The sequence below is a fragment of the Centropristis striata genome, chromosome 12 (assembly GCF_030273125.1).
Source record: "Centropristis striata isolate RG_2023a ecotype Rhode Island chromosome 12, C.striata_1.0, whole genome shotgun sequence".
In the NCBI taxonomy this organism is placed as follows: domain Eukaryota; kingdom Metazoa; phylum Chordata; class Actinopteri; order Perciformes; family Serranidae; genus Centropristis; species Centropristis striata.
In genome coordinates this window covers 22,391,622-22,414,184 of record NC_081528.1, presented here as the reverse complement: position 1 = coordinate 22,414,184, position 22,563 = coordinate 22,391,622, and the positions used below count along the sequence as shown (strand labels likewise).

General features: G+C 42.4%; 1 protein-coding gene across 1 annotated transcript in view; it reads left to right on the top strand.

Moving 5' to 3' along the window:
- The window catches only part of tenm2a (teneurin transmembrane protein 2a), a 251,764-nt gene that overhangs the window by 203,912 nt on the left and 25,289 nt on the right, over window positions 1-22,563 (top strand). The window contains exons 8-18 of the mRNA XM_059345574.1: window positions 1,159-1,281; window positions 3,123-3,328; window positions 4,010-4,205; window positions 6,524-6,625; window positions 8,082-8,276; window positions 9,651-9,851; window positions 12,662-12,847; window positions 13,851-13,877; window positions 19,188-19,334; window positions 19,628-19,838; window positions 22,062-22,181. Of these exons, the coding sequence (XP_059201557.1) occupies window positions 1,159-1,281; window positions 3,123-3,328; window positions 4,010-4,205; window positions 6,524-6,625; window positions 8,082-8,276; window positions 9,651-9,851; window positions 12,662-12,847; window positions 13,851-13,877; window positions 19,188-19,334; window positions 19,628-19,838; window positions 22,062-22,181 (1,714 nt within the window). The remainder of the gene's footprint in view (window positions 1-1,158; window positions 1,282-3,122; window positions 3,329-4,009; window positions 4,206-6,523; window positions 6,626-8,081; window positions 8,277-9,650; window positions 9,852-12,661; window positions 12,848-13,850; window positions 13,878-19,187; window positions 19,335-19,627; window positions 19,839-22,061; window positions 22,182-22,563) is intronic.

The following is a 22,563-nucleotide window of genomic DNA, read 5'->3' as shown; positions in this document are numbered from 1 at the left end:
CATCGGAGGGGTGGGGGGGTGAGAATGAGTCTGCCCCGGCAGCAATTCCTAAAGCCGCATCTCCTTTTCTTGCAACTTTTTACACTCATCCCTGTGTGTGCAAAAAAACTGAGCAAGTGGAGATAGAATTTGACAAGAGGGGAAATTGATTCCCAGGCTTCACATGCAGGTGTTACAGGGCTCATGTGGGGCATGCAAAAACACCTACATAATGCATCGGACATGATAGCACATCCACACCACGTGCATCTTCAAAACGCATATCGGTTTCATGTATATATACAACGTTGCAGGTGCAATGTACCTTTTATATAACATATTTTAAATATTCACACATGAGTGAAGGATGCATCACGAGACGTGAGTGAATGATGCATTACAGTTAGTTTTTCTACTCAGGAGGTGGATCTAAAGCATTGCAGCGATTAAACACACCTGTCTCCACACAAAAAGAATCACCAAACTTATACTTTTGTGTACAGTATGGGTTCTCTCTTGTCAGTTTATACTGTTTCCTCTCTCCTGGTTTTTTTTTTATGAGGGGGGTAGCTCGGCAGCAGGCTAAGGAGGGAAGGAACGCGGGGAGAGTAAAGAGCTGACAAAGTGAGAAGAGAACATGCTGGAGCAGTCTTATACCACCGGCACACAATAACACAACAGAGGACAAAAGAAGAGGAGAAGGGAAAGGAGAGAGTCATAGAGCGATCTCTTCAGAGAGCAATCTGTCACTTGCTCTCTGCGAGATGGTGTAAAGGCTTCCAAATAAAAGCAGGAGATGCTGTCAGGTTGAAAGAATATTGCGAGAGGTTGAGGTAAAGAAGAGAGAAAAAAAGGATCCTTATGAGTTTTAATTGTCTGTTTTGTAAGATTTGCCTCGGTTTTTGTGCTGTAGGTTACCTGCCACTTTGTTAACAGTGTTTTTGATTGATATGAATTCACACAAAAGCGGTGTTCTATAAAAGCTGCACTGGCTGTGTATAAATGACAGATCAGACTTAGAGGTTTGGCCTCCTGTGTGTGTGTTGGGTTTTTTTGCACTTGATGAGCTTTCAAGTGTGGCTGTTTTTATCCCAGTTTTTGTAGACGATCCACTGTTCAAGTCATATGTCCTCACAGTCCCTCCCTCCTCCTCTCTGTCTCCATCCCCTTTGTGTGCAGCGATCAACTTGCTGGGTTTGACATGGCAGCTGAAGCCATCCGACGGCCCTGTGTTAAACAACGGACTGGGAGCTGGCTTGCCTGTCAACAGTGATGTGGCCACGCTGCCCTCTGGAGGCAGAGGTATGAACTGCAGCACACACACCCCCACACATAAGCATCTGCACACTGCAAGTAGACTTGCAAGGCAAAACCCAGATCTGAAGGATATTATAACCTGTTCTCAAAGAATAAAGCTGGTGTATATATACATTGTTTCTTGCTGTCAACAACGACAAAAACCGACTATGAATAAACCTACTAACAAGTCTGATCTTTGTATTTAAAACAAGATTTTTTCCTCCGTGCTTTACAGCTCCATTGTTGTCCAAGAACTTTTAAAAACATATCAGAAAACCACACTTTTGCATCATGTTTTCTCATTACAATGAGTACATACCAAGTCCTGGTGCTGTAAATACTCACTTGGATGGCAAATGTGTATTAATCCACAGCTGAAAATAGTCCTCAACTCAAGGCTATCTTGCAATGGGATCACACCAACTGCCAAGGACATAAAGTGTGGATTTATAATGGTCCCTTTTCTATTTCCTACCCTCCTACTTCGGGCACTCTTGCTCAGACCACAGCAAATGTCACTTTTATATTTATCTTAACTACACACTTGTAAAGTTTGCATCTTGCTCGGTTTTGACGCTATCGCATCGACAAAGTCTGTCCACAGACAGTCATACAGCATAAACAACAAAAGTGCTTCTGTGGTAGTTCCCACTACAGTAAGTGTCTGCAGGACCACATTTTGCCACGATGACACACACCCACACACAGACTCACAAGGTGAAAACAGTAACAGCCACACACTGTCGCAGCTGGTAACAAATGCAGCACTTGCTTCTAAAATAAAGCCATATATTTTTAACCCGTTTTTTTTTTAAAGATTTATGTCTTCAGTTGGAACAAATTGGCTTGGAGCTGAGTGCCACAAACAAGGGTAGAAAAGTCAGAAAGTATTGAAGGACAGAGTAACACATTGTTGGATTTGTTGAAAACAAGAACAAAATATACAATAGTGCCAGCCTCATCCTTTAAGGCTTTTAAATGCTGTGTCTGCTGTGCGCAACATACTAAAACAGTCCAATAGATTTTCTTCCACCCAAACAGGCTCACACCAACTATAATATTTTCATAATTCATGACACAGTACTAGCTGTGCTATCAGTATGTGCTGTTTAACCACTCCGCTGAGTTGTGTCGAGCTGGGTTTATCGTTTCAGTCAGAAGCGAGGTAAAACACCAACTGCACAACCCCCTCCTTTCTCTCTTTTAAGGCCCCCATGCGGTTCTCTATCTATTCTTCTTTCACTCGCTCGATCTCGCTCTGTAACACACACAGCATGTACTATAGGTACGTGTGGGCTGCTGCTCTGTGTCTGTATTCTGTATTAATGAGAGGACTGTTGTGTTGTGTTCCCCAGCCGTCTAGGCCAGATGCTGCTGTTGTTCTTCTCATTGTTACTTTTATTTTTCTTCGCTATTCTGAACACAAACACACACACACACTATCTTTTTCTGTCTGGGCCCCAACAACTCTGCTGTTAGATGACTGACCTGATTGCAGGATGCTGTGTGTTTCTGCGTGCCTGTCTGCGCGTCTGCTAGGAAAGCTCTGCCCTGCAGTTCTATCAGCCCTCTCTCATTTTTAGCCCACACAACAAAGTCCACAGCGTTGCAGGCTTTGACACAAAGGAATCACTTTGCATCCCGTCGTCACATGTAACAACACTCATTTTAACATAAACTTTGGGCGCACAGTTTGCAAAGCTAATGGGGCTCGTCCTCTACTATTCAATGGCCATGAATTTTTATCGCAGCTCATTTCTAGTAAACTGTGATGATTAACTATTGACTCCCATAATCGATGCCTATAATCACAGATTATGCAGTTTCTTTTCCCCTCGCTCCAGGTCCATGGGCAGGCCGCAACAGCAGTATAGACACTGGCAGCATTGAGGTCGGGAGGCGGGTGACCCAAGAAGTCCCTCCAGGAGTGTTTTGGCGGTCCCTGCTCCACCTCAGTCAACCCCAATTCCTTAAGTTCAACATCTCCCTCGGCAAGGATGCCCTGTTCGGAGTGTATATTCGCAAAGGTCTGCCTCCCTCACATGCACAGGTAAAATCTGGCACCAAGCGCAAGCAAGTACTATATTCTACATCTTTAACACCTTTGGGGCTAATAGGCTAATGACAGAATTATAATTTTATTCATTGAGGAACACATTATCTTCATATTGATCGGCTAAAACGGAGAATGCATAAAAAGAACGCGCTTGTGTCGTGGGACATCTTAAAATTAATTTGTGATTCATTATAATAGTTGTTTGAAAAAACTAATTTAGTCTAAGATTTACACTTAATTAAATTTCACAGTAATGTAACTTTTACTGCCTCTTATTAATTAGAGACTACTCAATTAACAGCAGATTTGATTTGTAGAATGGGATAATTGCATCTGGATAAGCGTTTCACCGCCTGACCTGACTTGAGCTGGTAAAGAGCATGAAGTTGTGGCTGCTACGCAGCAGTAAAAAACACTTTTCTGCAGTGTTTCCAGAAACGCAGAAAGAATGACAGCTCTCACGGATCTCTGTGTTGCATTCTTCATGCTTCCCTGGCAATTTTCAGTCACACTTACTTCCCCCATCTTTTAATCTTACTGCATATACAACTATTGGTCATTTTTCAAAGTCTAAAAAGTGCCACCGCAGCACTTCATAGTTGAATCATAGATTTCATACTGGCATTCTCACCTCCATTCAACCTCGCACTTCCTCTGTCTTTCTCTCTCCCGCAGTATGACTATATGGAGCGCCTGGACGGGAAGGAGAAGTGGAGCGTGGTCGAGTCTCCGCGGGAGAGGAGGAGCATCCAAACTGTGGTCCTCAATGAGGCGGTGTTTGTCCAGTACCTGGACGCCGGTGCCTGGCACCTGGCCTTCTACAACGACGGTCGGGAGAGAGAGACAGTTTCTTTCAGCACAAACATCATGGGTGAGACAGAGTCAGCGTCTGTAGTCGTGGGTGGAGGGAGGGAAAGAGGTGAAGGGGGGGGGGGGGCAGGTTCGGAGGTAAAATGAGATTAAGCACCAGCTTTTAGGAGATGGAAAGAGTAGAGAGACAAAGCTATTTGTTACCAGTGACACTGATTTAAAAGAGCACTCCACTGATTTAGCATTGCACTCTCACAGTATAACGTTGTCGGACTCAGGTTTCTTATAGGAATAATAATCAATGCAGAAGAATCAATATCGTCTTTTTATGCCAAATATTCTTCTTTGTCATCAAAACCTGGTCCCTATATTCTGGTAAGGTCAGTCTGGTCATAGATTTGGTTGTGCTATGCTAGTAGCAACTAATTTAGCCTCGAGCTGCTAGCCTCAAACAGAGACAACAAGTGACCGTCACTATAAAGAGCCACAAAGTCCACATAGGGAGGAGGTTGAGGTGCATTATTTTTCCTAGACCTGCCATACTGTTCTGTGACAGGCTAAGACTCATTACCTCGACCCATCCTTGAAAATTGTGTTAGAATTAGCTATTTAGCTGGCTAGTTAGCTTGTTCAGCTCAGTTTCTGTAACATGAAGATAAAAGCATGGTGGAATTGGTAAGATAGCTAGCTATCTAGCGTAGGGCTGGCTAGTTTTTTTGTCCTAAACCTAACCATGTAATTTTGTTTCAATTCCAAACACTAACCCTGTGTTTAAAACTGCTACCATCTCACAACATGTGCCTGTTGCTGGTATTCTTCAACTGTCAAGTATTTAATTTTGGAATTCATTGGCAAACAAGCTTTTCTGTCGATTAGGTTTGACGACATGTTGTTTTTAACATAGGCAGTAGTACAACACCCATAAATATTTGTTTTTTTCAAATTGGTGAAGGGACATGGCAGCATTTTAGTCAAATTTATTCCCCAATTTGTCAAAGACTTTACACATTCGCAGGGTGCAAAAACACTCACCAGCAGCATGTGCAAAATGTTGCCACTAGCAACACAACTACGGCAACATTGTAAAATAGGTAGGACCGCTTAGTGAGTTAAAAGATTTGTGTTTGCCAAATCGTAGTAGGACAAATTGACAGTATGCATTCAAAAACAAAAGTTATTACACCAGAGTGTAGAATCACCTCTGTGGTGTTTGTGCATGTGTGAAAAGGATAAATATGTATCCAAAAAAATAGCACTGCAACCCTGGAATCGGATGTTTTTAGGACCTGAAACGGTGCCCCAAATAATTTCAATTGTGTTGGAGGCATGAGTGTGAGAACAAGGGGGATGGATAGAAAGAGTCAAGCCGAGTGAAAAAATCCTTCACTGTCAATATCTGGCGGTAGTGCTTTCAGCAGTAGGAGTAGTTGAGAGAGGGAGAGGCAGAGGCGGCGAGGGCAGAATTAGAGTGAGTAGTGAGAGGGGGAGCTGGAGGAGAGACATAATGGTGGGGGCAAAACCAGAATGGAGTGAAGTGGAGTGAAGGACGGGAGAAGGAGGAGCTGAAGAGGGGAGTGAAAGAGAGGGTGGCATTAGGGTAAGAGGGAGGCATGGGGCTTAGATTTGGGGGAAATGGCTGAGGAGAGAAAAAAGAGGGAGGAAGTGTTGGAGAGGAAGGCAGGGCGGATCGGACTGAGTCATGCTTTGTGTAAGAGGAGTGGAAGCTGGAAAAAGCAAGAAGGAAGGAGGAAGGGACGGATAAAAGTTCAAAATGCCTCCTTATCATTAACATCGACCCTGTTTCTTCCTACCAAACTGCTCTCTTCTTGTAAGTGGGTTAAGAGGCACTAGAAGGTGGGTAGAGCCAGAAACACACACATACAGTCCAGCTAAAATCTGCCCGGTTGCACCAAAAAAACCACACCTGGATGAAGTATTAATGACCTTTGTGGGGCCGGAGTGAGGAACCAAATCATAGGGAGAAAGTGCCAGAATATGAGGAAGAGGAGGGGTAAAGGAGCAGCAGAAGGGTTCAAGACTGTTAGTGTACCGCGAGGGAACGCTCCTATTTCTGATACACGGTGCAGGGAAATGATGGATAGCTAATGGCGTCTCGAGGAATGTCTGATTCTTAATGCATTCTCCCCACACTATGAAAAATGCAATAAAAAGCAATGCAAGGAATCTAGGAGGAGGGCACTGGCTTTAGATGTCTGTGTGGCTGTGAGATTCTGAGCGCTTTGACTCCATTTGTCGTACCTTAAAGAATGAATGGTGCCAATGATTTAATCGAATGCTTTGATGCTTGCCATCAAACTCTCTCACCCCTCACCCCCTCCCCTCTTTCCCTCTCTCTGTCTCACTTTGTCTTCTTCACAGATTCAGTGCAAGAGTGCCCGCGCAATTGCCATGGTAACGGAGAGTGTAATTCTGGTGTGTGCCATTGCTTCCCAGGATTCCACGGCATGGACTGCTCCAAAGGTATTAGCTGCTTACAAATGTGTTTCTTTCGTCGTAAAATTTCTGTCGTATCCGCCATCTAATTAGACGAGCAGACACATTTGGGCTCGGCGCAGCAAAGCAGAGAGGATTAGGGAGCAGTAAGATGGCGCATGGCCTTAGGTGGAGCCGAGACAAGATGACTGATGATGAATGGCAGCTCCCCCAGCCAGCGTCTCCCTGGCTCTGTGCTCACCTGGGATAGACAGCTTTGATGAATAGTTTAGTTACCTCTGCCTGTAATTACTCTTCATGTCATCGCCACTCTGCAGCCCCTTAACCACTCTATTCACCCTCCTGCACTGTGGAGTGTTGGTGGGGTTAGGCGGGTGTGGGTGTGCGTGCGTGGGTGGGCGTCAGCGTCCTGCCGCAGAGCTCCAAGCTCAGGCCCAGAGGTTTAGCCTTAGACTTTCTTCATTTTGACGGACAGACTAAAAATTCTGTCATAATCTATTATTACCCTTCATTTTAATTTAATTTTTTAATGATTTATAAGACATATTTCAAAGCATTTACGTTTTTATTTCTTAATAATTAATTAATATACAGAACAAGCTGATAGATTATGCAATTTTAAGGGTACGGAGAGAAAGGATGAACAGAGACAAAGACCGTGCAGTCACTTTTCATGTCAACAGCACAATGCCTTAAACAAAAAAAACAGAAAAGAGGTGGACAAGCTTGTTCTTCATCCTCCACTGCTCCAGTCCCCCTTTTTTCACCTCATTTATCATCACAGTTATTGGGCTTTTTAAAGAAGCATCAGCCACTCAGCTACCGTAGCTCAGCTTAGTTCACTAGCTTTAGCACACTCCTAAGGCTACACTGTAAAAATGCTTGTAGAAATTACAGTTAAACACTGTCAAATTGCATCAGAAATAGGGCATACAATTAAAAATTTAATATCACCATATTAGACGCTTTTAATTACGGTAATCCAAGGAATAGTACAAAACGGGAGAAATAGCATAAAGGACACAATTACCCTAAAAATAAAGGGACTACTTAGTCTGAATTGCAGTTTTTGCTGATTTTAACATTTAATTTTACAGTAGAAAACCAACTCACTGTATTTTTTACTGTGAAGTTCTGGCAACCACAGCTGCCAGTATTTTACCGTAAATTAAACAGATTAACTTTTACAGTGTAGTACAAGTTACTTCATACTGTAAGATACAGTTCTATTGAATATTTTAAACTAATAAACACTTGCTATCATCTCCTAATTGTTTCTGGCGTGCACAGTTTCCTTCTTCAAACTCCGGGCCAGAAAGGGTCTGACAGAGGAGGTGGGCCCGAGCCTGGAGCTCTGCAGCTAGACCCTTCTCTAATGGCTTTTCACTGATTTGAGAGTCACTAAAAAGCCAGCTAATTATTTTTCCTTTCTCAAGCACATGGTTTAATCTCTCCCCCTTCCCCCCTTTCTGCGTTCCTCCAGCGGCATGCCCGGTGCTGTGCAGCGGCAACGGCCAGTACGACAAGGGCTCCTGTGTGTGTTACAGCGGCTGGAAGGGACCCGAGTGTGATGTCCCCGTCACGCAGTGCATCGACCCTCTTTGCAGCGGCCACGGCACCTGCACCGACGGCAACTGTGTGTGCTCCATCGGCTACAAAGGGCAGAGCTGTGCAGAGGGTGAGAGGAGTTAATGGTGTTGTGTTCCTCAAGGATGCATGATGGTTTAATGTGTGTCAGCTGTTTTTATATCCGGCTGCACTTGTGGGTTTCTCGCCACAACAAACACACACATCCACATACTCACACACACACTCCTTCTTACTCCAGTTAGACAGCTCATCATAGCATAATCTTAATCTGACTGAGTGTCCATTCGCTCCATATATACAGATGAAGTATGATACTGCAGCCAAACACATCAGAGATTTTATTAAGGGATGAAATTGCTTCTATTGATCCTTGTTAAGACGGATCAGGCCGCCACATTCTCAGTCGTCAGAAAGATAGAGAGAAGGAGAGGGATAAGAGATGGAGGGGAAGCAGTGAGAGGTGAATATGTATGAAGAAAGAGAGAACTGGAAAAGGAGGTAGAAAACAGAGAGCAGTGTGCCCAGGGTGAAGATGAGGAGAGTGAAAGAAAGACAAAAGGAAGAAAGGAGTAGAGTGGCAGATAGAAGAAAGTCAAGACACAGGGCCGGAGAACAAGGTCAGCATTTTCTCCCGCTCTTCTTTTTTCCCCTCCTTCTCCCTCTCATCTAATTTTTTTCCTTCTCCTCTGGTCTCAAATCTGATATTCATCACAGCAGAGTCCCTCAAACAATTTACCTGGAGTGCCAGCGACATGAAAATCGATAACTGTGATCCGCCGTTTCTGCCAGGCAAACAGAAACCGAGGGGCCGAGGTTACGTGCGAGCGTGTCCTTTTATGAATGTGTGTGTATAGGGGTGCGAAGGGGTCAATCATGCCTGAGATGGGGGGAGGAGGAGAGGTGTCAGACAAAGAGGACGAGGAGAAAGAAGGAGAGAAAGTGCAGAGCGACCGGGACAGAGAGGGGTGGGTGGGCTCTTTGCCGGGAGGAGGTAATTTGTCAAATTGGTTTTCACTCACTGCTCGGACTCAGAGCTGCCTGTCAACCTGGCAGACTGACAGTGTCAGATTCTCCCCTATGTATTAGCACATTCACGCATACACACTAATGCATACGCACGTTCATGCACGCAGGCGAGCGATCACACCGAATAATGTGTCAGTGAGACTCGCTGCTCTTCCAGACTGGAACACATTTGCTGCTATGCCCCAATTATAGACTCAGCTATTCATTATTGTGTGCTTTAATTGCCTTAGTAATATGCCTGGTGATATTTTCTTTTGTTTCATTATCATTTTGTGTACCCAAAGAATGAAAATATGTCCTTTGTCACATTTTTTTCTCTAAATCATAATATTTAATTTGTGTCTCTGATGTGACATTTGCTTGCTTGTTTTGGTTTTTGTTAATTTTTTCCCCATTTTTTTTTTTTTCACATCGGTGTATCTCTGGTCTAATGCAGTGGATTGCCTGGATCCGACGTGTTCCAACAATGGCATCTGTGTGAATGGGGAGTGCCACTGTAAGCCAGGCTGGGGAGGGCTGCACTGCGAGCTGCCCAGGGCCCAGTGCCCAGACCAGTGCCACGGTCACGGAGCCTTTATACCAGACACTGGGCTGTGCAGCTGTGACCCCAACTGGATGGGACCCGACTGCTCCATGGGTAAGGAAGACTGCAGAGCTGCTTTGGATGCAGTAAAGCAGAGAAACGATGTAGTTTGGGGTGTCATAGGACTGCTGACTACCCATTGTTCCAACATATTTAATAGTCCCCTCGGAGACATGGCTAATTAGTTTCAAATTGTATTTAATATTGCTTCAGTTTTCAAACTGTGCTTGGATACAATCTACAAAACCCAGAACAATACGATTTGCACAGAAATAGGATATGGCAACTGTTGTGTTATCTAAGCCAATTTGGAGCAAACAGAAACAAAATGTGACAACTTTTACCGTCAAGGCGCTATACAGTCATCTCTCTCAATAGACTGTATGGTTACGACAGCTTTTTTACGATTATCAGGTGCTCAAAATCCAAAATGGGCAATGCAAGGCGCTTTTATTTGTAAAGCAAATTTCATTACAATGGGCTTTACATAAAAGTAGCAACATGTAACGCGAATAAAAGAATGTAATAAATAAAATAGAAGAAAAGGCAGCTACGACGACAACAAAAGAAAAAAGGAAGAAAAAGGAAGAATAACCACCCACAAAGAACATCAGCAAACAAACCCCGCACCCAGCCCACGGACAAACAAACACAGACCCACACACTCGGAGCATCTAATCATAAGCCTGAGACAATAGAAAAGTGTTTAATTGTGCTTTTAAACAATGGTGTGACAGATCTCAGGTCATCAGGCTGTTTGTTACAGAGAGGAAAAGTCTCTGCATCAGATATTGATCTTCTAGGTGCAGCTGGACGACCACTGCATGATGATTGGGCTGTAGGAAGCAACGCACTGGGGAGCCAAACTATTATATTATGTCAGAATAAGTTTGTTTTAACTTTTTTTACACATTAAAACAAGATTTCATTCTTGTTATAACAGTATATTATTTCTCTTTAAAAAATACTAATCTTATAAATATATCTTTCTAAATATTGAGTAGTGCAGACAACCATGTAAAAAAAAAGAACCCAAGGCGTGTCTTGAAGTGAAATGATAATATATATTATTTTTTTGGCAATTATCCTAACAGTGCGTATCGACTGTAGGTCTTCATGAGCATCTAAAACACATCTAATCAGTGTAAATCATACGCCAGCCATAAGTGGCAGTCCTATCTCCTATACATAAGGTTTTTTATGACCCACAGGGGGAAATAAATCCATAGAATTGGTCCCATGCAAGCCAAAGAAATGGAAGACAAAAAGTTGTTATCTATAAGTGAAAAAGTTTCAATTACTAAAAATACCCAACAATGCTTACAAAAAAGAATGAAAAGAAAAATATCTACATGCAAATGTGTACAACCCAAAATGGAAAAGCAGCTATAAATACAAAAAATAATAATAATAAGTTATGATAAATGATATGACAAAGAAACATATTCGGAAAAAATGGGTGTAAAAAAGTTTACAAATACTGCAATTTATGCAAAAATAAACAAATACTACTGATCCGTTGTATCAGCCATCAGACCTTCTTTATCTTTCTGTTTTATACAATTTAACTTGTTTTAACATGAAACAGTGTGAAACCTGGTAAGTTATATTCTTATAAAGGCACATACAGTTAATAAAGCCTGTGTGGGGGGCGGGAGGAAAGCGAAGGGCGCCTGGAGTCACTTCTTGTGCATGAAGCTCATAATTCCCAGCTGCACTTCTGGATGGAGTCGAAAAACAAGATAGATATTGCTTCTAAAAGTAGCTGAGCTCCTCTTTAAATGCCATTTATAATAAAATACTCAACTTCTACGATTCTTGATCTCAATAAAATAAAGCTGTTAAGCCACGGCTGTGAGAGAGACAGGAACCTCCACCGTGTCAGGCTCACTACGCTTCCCCGTCTCTGGATCACAAACAGAGCTCCAGCATTTGTTATGAGAGAAGCAATGCTTAACTTTAATAAATACAACATTGTTCCACACCACAGGATCCCTCAGCAAGTGTGTATCAAAACATCTGTACATAGTACATTCTCCCGCTCATCGGGGGTCCTGAGCACATGAGCGGGATTGTCACATCTCACCACATGCACCGTCGCTGCCTGCGACATCGGAGCCTCCCATACAGTGACTGTAATAAAAGCTGAGGAAATAAACCCTGTCTTCATAAAACTATAATCACTGATTTTAATTGAAGGTGTATTGTGTATAATTGTATTTAGTGTAATGCAGCCTTGATTGTTTTTTTTATTGTTTGGCTGCTTGGGGCGCTTGCCTTTTTTTTTTTTTTGCACTTGGGTTATCTGACATTGTTACTCACTGTCATAGGGAACTTTTTTTTTTAAATTACTATTATTTGCAAGTTAAAACTTGTGTTGAAAAGTTAAATTTTACATGTCCAAGTAACATATCACTATTGTTTTTTATTTAAAATAATTATACTTAAACATGTAATTAGGACCTGCTGTATGTTGAATAAAGCTGTTAAAACAGCATATAGGTCAAATAAATAAATAATAATAATAATAACTAACCTAAACACCTGCAAGTGCAAGATTATAATATTTTTTATATTTCTACTTGTTTATACTGTAAATTGTTAATACTTTATATTTTTACTGTTTATTTGCTAAAACCTCTTATTTCTGGTTCATACTGCTGTTTACTAATTATTGGGGTTTTTTGCTATCCACTTTGCTGCTGTAATTCTTGAAATTTCCCCGGTGTGGGACTTAAAAAGGAAATCTTAATCATAAGTAACAAAATGAATGCTTACTAAGCAGTGTCTCTGTTGTGTCCAATGCACATATGGCAAGTAGCAAAGAAGTTTTTGAGTCCTGCAATGATGTTCTCTTCCTTCAGAGGTGTGCTCCGTCGACTGTGGCACCCACGGAGTGTGTATGGGCGGAGCTTGCCGCTGTGAGGAGGGTTGGACCGGCGCAGGCTGCGACCAGCGTGTGTGCAACCCACTCTGCATCAAACACGGAACCTGCAAGGACGGCAAGTGCCAGTGTCACCAGGGCTGGAACGGAGAGCACTGCACCATCGGTGAGCACCCCCACTGTATTTGTGTGTGTGTGTGTGTGTGTGTGTGTGTGTGTGTGTGTGTGTGTGTGTGTGTGTGTGTGATGTGATGTGTGTCAGCACGTGGGTGTGCACTGAAAACACCCAGTCAGACTAAACTGGCAGCTCCTTTCCACTTTGTTAAAGGAATCTGGAAATGAGAAGTTGAGACAAAAAAAGGGAGACTTTGGGGAATTTGAAGAGAGGGGGTGATGTAGGAGGTGGGTGAACAGAGAGGAGAGGAGCAAACTTCTAAGAAGTGGAGGTGGTAGGATTACAAAAGAGCATGATTTAGCCGTTTTGGGTTGCCTCTCAACTGCAAGACCCCAGGAGTGTTAGTTTCTCTGGCCTTTGAAACACCAAAGTTACGTGATGAAAGGTAAAAGTCTTCATTGTGATCAAAAAATATCTCTCTCACGTTGTGTTGTGTGTGTGTGTGTGTGTGTGTGTGTGTGTGTGTGTGTGTGTGTGTGTGTGTGTGTGTGTGAGTGTGAGTGTGCCTTTTTATGTCAGTCAATCACTGTCTCATATTGACATCACTGTCACTTTGGATGGATGAGTGCCAGATTCCTTTGATTCACCCACAGTGCTTTGAGACATAAAGTCTCATTTCCCTGTCACCACAAGCACTGTGATTGCAATCTGATACACAAACAAACACCAAAACACACACCAAGCAACACATATATATACACACACGCACGCCAACACATATATACGCACAGGGGAATAACAGTTTATGATCTCCCCGTTTCCCCCATCAGAAAGTAGGGCAGCTTTGACTGCAGCATCAGCCCAAGATGAAAGAGTTGTCAGGCCTCAGCTTGGCGCAAAGCACACTTCACTAGCACCAGACACTGTCGGTGTTAGCTTATCTCAGCTTGCCTGTTGTTCATTTCAGCTCTGCATGATGTTGCTTGCCTTTATTTAAAAGAAAAAAAAATACTCTCCCCATCTCTTACCTTTTGCACGTTTTCTCCCACTGCAGACCATGGGAGCATGGTTGACAAAGCAGGTACCGTATCTGACTCTGGTGTTTTGTTTCTTTAGCCTGTGGTGGTAGAAGCTAGCTGCTGCATTTGTGGGTTTTGGCCTGGCTTGGCTCTGTAGACTCTGTGGTGCTATCTGTCCGTAGATTAGGGTGCCAGCCTCAATGATGACTCCCCTTCATGTAGCGCACTCCCATTTAACAGCAGTGCGCTGCAGCAGGGGCCTAGCTGTCATTGAGCCTAGATGTGTTGTGGGGTACCGTAGAGCCTAGTGTGGTATCAGCAGTGTTGAGGGGCTGACTGTGCTGTGAATGTGTGGATGTGCATGCGTGTGAGCGTCCATATTTTTTTTTCCTAACGTGAAAAACACAAACACATAACCCTGCTCAGGTATTCTGGTCATGTATTGCGTAACCACAGCTGCTTCACACGAGGAGAAAATGATGAAAGCCGTAAAGAACTTTTGAGGTAATTGGGGAATTTCATAGGCCACTGATGCGAGGCCTTAATGTGGTGTCAAAAAATACAGAGCTGTTGAGTGTGTGTGTGTGTTTACATTCGGGTATTTGGCAACAGTCGCGGCCATGGTACAGCGGCTAATACATTTATTTTGTGTGTGTGTTTGATTGTGTGACTCAGCAAGCATACAGTATTAATTCAAGATTCCTATCTTTTCATCAAAACCCATCCCCTCCAAGCTAAAAAAACAGTTTAGTCAGATCACACAAAGATAAACAGAATCATGGCTAAGGTTAAGACATCGACGCAAACAGAGAAGGGTGCAGGTCTAGGGTGAGTTGTCTCACACGCACGGTAAGAATGCTTAATAGATAGCCCCGCAGCTGAACCTCTGTCGGGTTACACAGAGCGGCACAGATTGCCTGACAGTACAGGTCCCCGGAGCACCGTTGAGAGTGTCCTCTCACCCTCTACGCTTAATGGAATAGCTCTCATTGTTCTATGAAGAGCCGGCCCAGAGAAAAGGTAAATCGCAGGGTTAAAGAGGGAGCAAGACAGAGAGGGAGTGTAAAGAAGAACAGATGGAGCCAGAGGGAAGCAGGAGGAGACAGGTTACAGAACATGTGGAGGAAAGTAATCAATATCATTTCCAAGATAGCTTATTAAGAAAAGGAGGAGTAGATGAGTTGGGGTTTATCCAAGGAAGTGCACAGTTATCTGGTCCATCTATAAGCAGTGGTCTTGGATTTATGGCTGTGACCTTTACTTTATGACCTTTAGAGGAGACAGAGCTGGAAACAAGGGGGAATGGAGAGAACGGTGGAACTTTTTAGCTTCTTTTAAGTTCTCATTCTTTGCTCTATCTGTGTCTGTCTCACTTCTTCCTCCGAGTCTTACTCAGTATCTTTCTCTATCCAGTCATATACCCCGCCGACACACACCGCACAAGAGTGTGTGTGCTGACCCATAACCCAAGGCAATTTCTTCTCCTTTTTAAGGGGATTTCATCACAGTCCAACTACATTAGTGGGGAGGGTGGACTTAATAGTTTCTGAAATCCCACTTTATTCTAGTTAGTATGAGGGGGTATCGACTAGGCCCTGGCATTAAAGAGAGAGGAGTCTCGTGTCGGCCTGCCCAGGCAAGCCGATCAATGCCCACTATGGATTGTCCTGTCCGGGTGCTTCATAAGTATTTGGCTGCTTTAAATGGCAACTCCATTTAACAGGCAATCACTGCTAACTGCCTTTGTTCCCTGAGCTCAATACTTGGGACAATCTATTCCAGCCTGACTGTTAATACAGCGTCATGAGCGGTCCCCTGATGCAGAAAATGGTAATAATTAAAGATAAAAACCTTTGATTTGATTTCTATTGTTTAGCTGAAAATGTGGTTAAGCTTCTCTACCCCTCCCCTCTTCTTTGGGAGTTCAAACAAGATGGCGCACCGTCTTTCTCAAAGTCCTCTGTTGACTTTCCCTCATCGCCTGGTGGTTGAGACATATGATAAAATGCCAATCGGGGTGAAATGCCTGTTAATTTAGCTGCTGCCACGGTTTAGATTGCACTATTTGTATTCATAATGCATGGCTTTATTGATGCGACGATTTGTTAGAGGGCAAAATCCTACAGTGCAACTTGAGTGAAAATATGTTCATTAATCTACTGAGCAGGACTCAATGAAAAGCATTTCATATTCATAATCTCTCACTGGGTTATTTTGTCCTTCCTCACTCTGTGTCGGTACACTACTACTGAGTGGGAAATGTCAGGTCATATCTCTAGGGTGCGTCGTGCTGGGTGCGTGTGTGTGTGTTTTTGAGTAAGTGCCTTCGCGTGCATGCACGTATTGTTTTATCAGTCAACCCTGTCTTTGCCTCCATATCCCGTGGGTAGACTTAAGAGTGTCGCATCCTGCTCCTTCATTTATTGAAGAGGAAATCACTGTGACAAGTTTGTTTGAGGCTCTTTGTGCTGCTGGAGAAAACATTGTCATTGTGTGTCATCATGCTTTTTTTTCCCACTCTCCCTGATAGATCATAATGTGGCAAATGCACAGACCCACAAAGGTGTGAATTAGAGATATATGGGAAAATGTTAAGACAGGCCAGTAGTCAAGGTTCTGTAAAACAAACAAAAAAATACATGGATGGGCAATATTGTCTCAGCGTGGGTGCAAACTATCAAATGGAATATAAAATGTCATAGTGAGCTTTTAGAAACAAAAGTATTTATCTCTGAGCATTTACTGGCTGTTCTCTTTGGACCTAATTTAGTGAAATTATTTTAATATGGGAAATCTAGATGGGATGGTTCAGATGTTTTAAAGTGGGGTTGTGTGTGTTTATCCATAGTCAGTGTATTCAAGGACAGTAGATGACGGTCAGGATGTCCCCGGTTTGGAGAAGAAGGCAAGAGTATCTGCTGTGGACAGGGGCAGAAGGAAAATATATTTAAGACACTTAAAAAGTTCAGTTTAAGCGTACACTACATTTTTACAATATTTTCACCACTTTACCTTGCTGTGGGGCACCTTCTTTAAGTTCACACAGGGGGAAATTAAGCTAGTCTATGCTATCTTCAAAGCCACCAGACTCCTTTGACAAAAACAGTGATTTTTCCTTGCATAACACAAGTTCTCATATCTGAACGACAGAATAGGTTGTGTGTCAGTACCACAAATTACTGCACGTATCGCGGCTCGCAATAGAGCTACCCGTTCTAAAAATAGCACACACATACGATTGCGGTTGTAAAAAAAAGTCTGCGGTTTCTGTGGATTTATGTTGTAAAACCAGTGACCTAGGTTTAGGGCAAAAAACTCCCTGGTAATGCATTATAAAAGACAGTTTAAACAGTAAATACATTTATGTAAATGCTGGGAGTGAAGTAGTTACAAGGGTCACGTGACAACCGCAAGTTAGTTCAAAAACGTGATTCACGTAACATACTTAAACAACATAACTTAAAGTTAAGAATACAAGTTACAAGTTAAAAATGGTTTACTATTGTTTTCACATGGAACTCAAACCCCACTCTATTGGGTGAAAGTCCGCCATTTTTTCGACCCATCCACCACTCCAGCCTCCAACCGATTGCAGAAATCCGCCAATTTTTAACTTTGCTTCACCATCAATTGCTATTACGTCAGCAAGATGGCAGCTGTCAGTGAAATATGTCAATGTCGCCTGTTGTTCAGTCCCTGTACACACATATGTTTTTGACGAGAGAACCGGCTGTGATGGTTATTGTGTGGCTATGGGGAACTCGAACGAACCCTTTAAACACCAATTACACAAACAACCTAACCGAGTTGAACAGCATCTCCAGTGTTCTGTGAGATAGAATTACTGCTTTTGTCAATGGGGTCTGGTGGTTTGATGAAAGCAGCTCCTTCTGTGTAAACTTAAACAGGGCTGTTCCACTGCAATGTTAAGCACTGAAAATCTGATTATATCTGTCTCAGTACTCTTGCCTGCTTCTCCAGCCTGGGTGAGTGCCAACCACCATCTTCTTTAGGTAATAAAGTGACTATGAATAACTCCTTCATACAACCCCACAAAATCCAAACTGTCCTTTAAGGGAATAGCATTTGAGGGAATACACTCAGGTGCTTTCTTGCCAAGAATTTATAAAATAAAAAAAGGAATACTACTGGATGTCATATCAGTATGAAGCTGGTATCAACAGCTAGTTGGTTTAGCAAAAAGACTGGGAAAAGGGGGGGGAACAGCTAGCCTGGCCTTGGTCTTATAAGGGATTTATGTGTGGGACTTTTTCTTGGCCAGGCACAGTAACTTCTACAAGTCTCTGCTGACTGCCTGGCATCCACACAGTGACAACAAGGCACCAGATGGAAGTCACTGCCACCAGCAAAGAAATAATCCCCTACATAACCCCCATAAAACAAAGTTTTTGCACACTTTCTCTTATAGATTAATGAGACAAGATATAACACGTTAATTTGTGAGCTTTATAGGAGCTGGTAGGTGGAAAACTGAACTAGCGTAGTTCCCAAAATGCCAAACTATTCCTTTAAATTTCCTTTACCATTACAACTACTTTGACAAGATGGCGCTGCTGCCCTCTATAATTGCAAATTTCCTCATCCAAACGTCCTTAAAATGTCTGCTTTTCCTTGCCTTAAAGTCACTCTCGAGTTGAGGGTGGCCTTGCTATGCTAGTTACAGAACTTTCTTGGCTCCAGGCCCTCAGATTCTGGTAGAGCTTTTTGCATAAACTAAAGTGAAGGTTTATTAGTTCATAGACTGCCACCGCAGAGATACACCCCCCCACACACATACATGCACACTAACACGCACACATACACACACCATCGAACATAATCCCATTCTCTCATGAGAAAGCATTACTCTCAGGCCATCAGAATCCCATTACCTACACTGAATCATAAGTAGAGAGAGAGAGAGAGAGAGAGAGAGAGAGAGAGAGAGAGAGAGCAAGAGAGAGCGTGTGTGTGTGTGTGTGTGTGATGATCGGGTGGGGCTCTATCAAGTAAGTGAATCAAGAGATCTTTCCACACATACACACACGTTAGCAGTCATCCCAAAGGTGTAGAGACACATGAATGGAAGCATGAAAATCGACGTGGTGAATTAAATTGATTCTTGAACAATCAATGCTTACAGTATGCCATCACGTGGTTATTACATTGAGATAGACTCATTGGTCTATCATAACCATATGAGCGTGTGTGTGTGTTTGTGTGTGTGTAAGAATGTGCGTGTTCATCTGTGTATCATCGATGATAAAACAAACAAGCATCACCCTGCTTCTCTCCCCCCCCTCCCTCCTCCCTCCCCTTTTCCTTCCTTCTCACCTCCCACTCCCCTCTCTCCTCCTGTCCTCTCCTCGCAGACGGCTGTCCTAACTTGTGTAACGGGAACGGCCAGTGCACCATGGGACAGCAGAGTTGGCACTGTGAATGCCAGACAGGCTGGAGGGGCCCCGGCTGCAGCGTCGCAATGGAGACCTCCTGTGCCGACAACAAGGACAACGAAGGAGGTGAAATAGAAAAATTGGGGGTGGAATTATTAAAAGAGCAGCAGCCTTCACTAAGATTGCTTGTAAAAAGAATAAAGCATGATGGAGAAAAATAATGAATTAAGGCAAGAAATAGAATTAAGATAGAGGTCTCATGAGAAGAGCCCTCACTGTGAATGCCAAAATTAAACTTTCCCTCAGTGAAAGAATCAAAGATTATCAAAATATTGAATCAGAAATGGAAGAAGGAGAGGTAGCCTTTTTTTTGTGTTCCTTGCTGCTCATTATCATTGCTCTTTCTCTATCTCTCTCAGATGGATTAACAGACTGCATGGACCCAGACTGCTGCATCCAGAGTCCCTGTCAGAACAGCCCACTGTGTCGGGGCTCCCGGGACCCTCTCCTTGTCATCCAGCAGAATCCATTGTCCCAGCCCCGCGTCCGCTCCTTCTACAACCGTGTCAAGATGCTCGTGGGACGGGACAGCACCCATATCCTCCCCGGGGAAAACCCGTTCAACTCGAGGTATGGCGGGAAAACACACAAACACAGGCTACAATCACGGATTATTTTAGTATACAGCACTTTGTTTTTGGACATATATTCTAGAGGTGTGAATCAGCAGAGGCCCCACGATACAATTTTATCCCGATACTTGAGTCACGATATTATTGAATTATAACCATTTTGCGATATGGTGAGTATTGCAATACAATATATTGTGATTTAACTGTTTAACTGCATTTTGTTTCCACAAAATTAAATTAAATCAAGAATTGTTTTGTCAAATAAGAGAAAATTCTCAGTCCGTTCATCTCACTTCAGTCTTTTTATTTCTCCACAATGAGAGTCAAACCCACAGACCGACCAACAAAGTATTCAGTCAAACTGAACTGAACTGATGTCAAATATGTATGGACGACAACAACTGCAGCATTTTATCAAACTTTCCTCAACTTTAAGTTTCACTGCTCTGAATAATTTTTTTTTAAATTAAACATAAAAATAGCCTAACTTTGCAGCGTTATTTCAACTTCTCGATAAGATATCCTGACACATATGGTGCCAATAGATTCCTTAGATCTTCTAGTTTAATTTATATCCAGTATATTCCTAAAAGTGAGCCAGCTTTAAAAAAAAGACAACAGAAACATGGCGAAAATACTTATGGCCTCCCAGCCGTCGGAATGCTGAATATCATGAATTGATGTCATATCGCTATGCATAATATCGTAATACTATGCTGTATCGATTTTTTCCCCCCAACTCTAATTTATTTAACATATACTAAAATATAAGACTAAGACTGTGTAAAACAAGTGGACATAGGCACTCATTCGTTTGTGGAATACCATTTTGATGCCTCATGTTTAGCATTGTAGCCGTGACCGTTTCAGTTTCTGGAGACAGAAATATTGTTTTGAAGCTGTATTCAGACAGACAGAGTAACTATATTTGGACCATATGGACATGAGGGTGGAGCTGTAGAGGTTTTCCATGCCAGCAAGGTAAGGTGCCATCAGCATAGCAAGCGCAAAGTTAGCAGCTAACTCTAGCGCTCGCTCGCTAGCTTGGTTAGCAAGTTGCATCAGTGATCCATGTTAACTGTGATATTAATTGGGATGCTCATTTTTGGCTCTTTTTAAATGAGAGGAAACATGAAAAGCCGACTCCTGTCTAGTGCTAATTAATAAGACAGAATTTTCAGGCGATCAAAATGTTGACCCTTTCAAACTGTGAAAATATTCCATTTTACTCTACATGAGACAATAATTTACTAAATGAATTTGAAACTACAGATTAAGACTCATTAGGGAGAAACATTTGTTGTAATTAATCAAGTAGGAAGAAGGGTCATTTTCTCATAAACTTCTATTCAATCTGACTTCTTTCTGCAACCAGTGGAGCTGCAGGTTTGAGGCACTCCACATCGGCTTCAATTTTCAGCCCAGTTTCTGAGGCTCTGTCCACTTCTTTTCGACAGTCTATGCAGTTCATGAATGCAGGAAAAGAACCAGAGAAATGTATATTTTTTATTTCAATGACTCTTTAGTTTTCATAATTCAGGGGCTAGAGTGTACACGTTGCATTTCCATATGCTAATTATGTTTAAAAAATTATTTATCATGCCTGTGAGACTGCATGTTAAAGAATATTACCACTTTGATGCTCTTGGAAGGTTTGACATTTATGTGAATAAATGTGTGCAATGAAAAATAGCCTAACTTCACATTCAGTGACAAAATATCAAATAGACTTGAGAATGGTTCACAGAGCCAGCCAAGACCTTAACAATTCCCAGAGCCAAAGCAGACCGAGCCAAGATTCCCCGTAGATTTAACAGAGCTGTGAAGTGCTGTCCGTGGTGCTGATTCTTGTCTGCATACATTCACACATGCCAGAATCGGCTGTTTCAAAGGAAATAGCTCATCAAAGTGATGTCGTGTGTTTATATGTTATTCCATCTAGGCACAGACACGCACACATACAGCCATACACAAACATACGCACATATCCATCTACATTGTCATGGTTTGTTTACATGATTGACGTGAGCTAATCTAGATGGCGGGGTTTGCTGATTGTTTCTAATTAATGAGTGGTGGAAGACCAGAGCAATAAATGAATGGGCAAATTGGATGATTGAAAGATGGGGAGATTAATCAAACCAGATGATTGATGCTCGGGAAGATTGGGTTGATAGATTGACTATCGCTCCCTCACTCTGTCTCTTCTGTCTTCTTCCAGTTTGGCGTCTCTAATCCGGGGTCAGGTGTTGACTACAGATGGAACCCCTCTGGTGGGGGTGAACGTGTCTTTTGTCAACTATCCCCACTACGGATACACGCTGACACGGCAGGATGGAATGTATGTACAACAGCCACCCAGCACTCCTTGCTGAAACTACCTCACCACATAGGCTGTATTATTGGATTAGATTAGATTAGATTAGATTAGATTAGTTTAGATTAGATTAGATTAGATTAGAAAACTATAATGATCTCATGGGGAAACTGGGCTGTCGCAGCCACAGATAATTAGATACAGCAAAGAAAGCGGATTTCAAATAAGAGCAGATGAAATGTATTTACAAGAACAACACAGCTGAGTCAATCTCCTAAATGAAAATATATTAATAAAATGATAACGGAAATGAAAATGAAATGAAAACAAAGGAAGAAAGTGCAAGAGAATATGAGACTACTATATATAATGCAATACTGTGCGCCAGTCAAATGCTTGAGTTGCT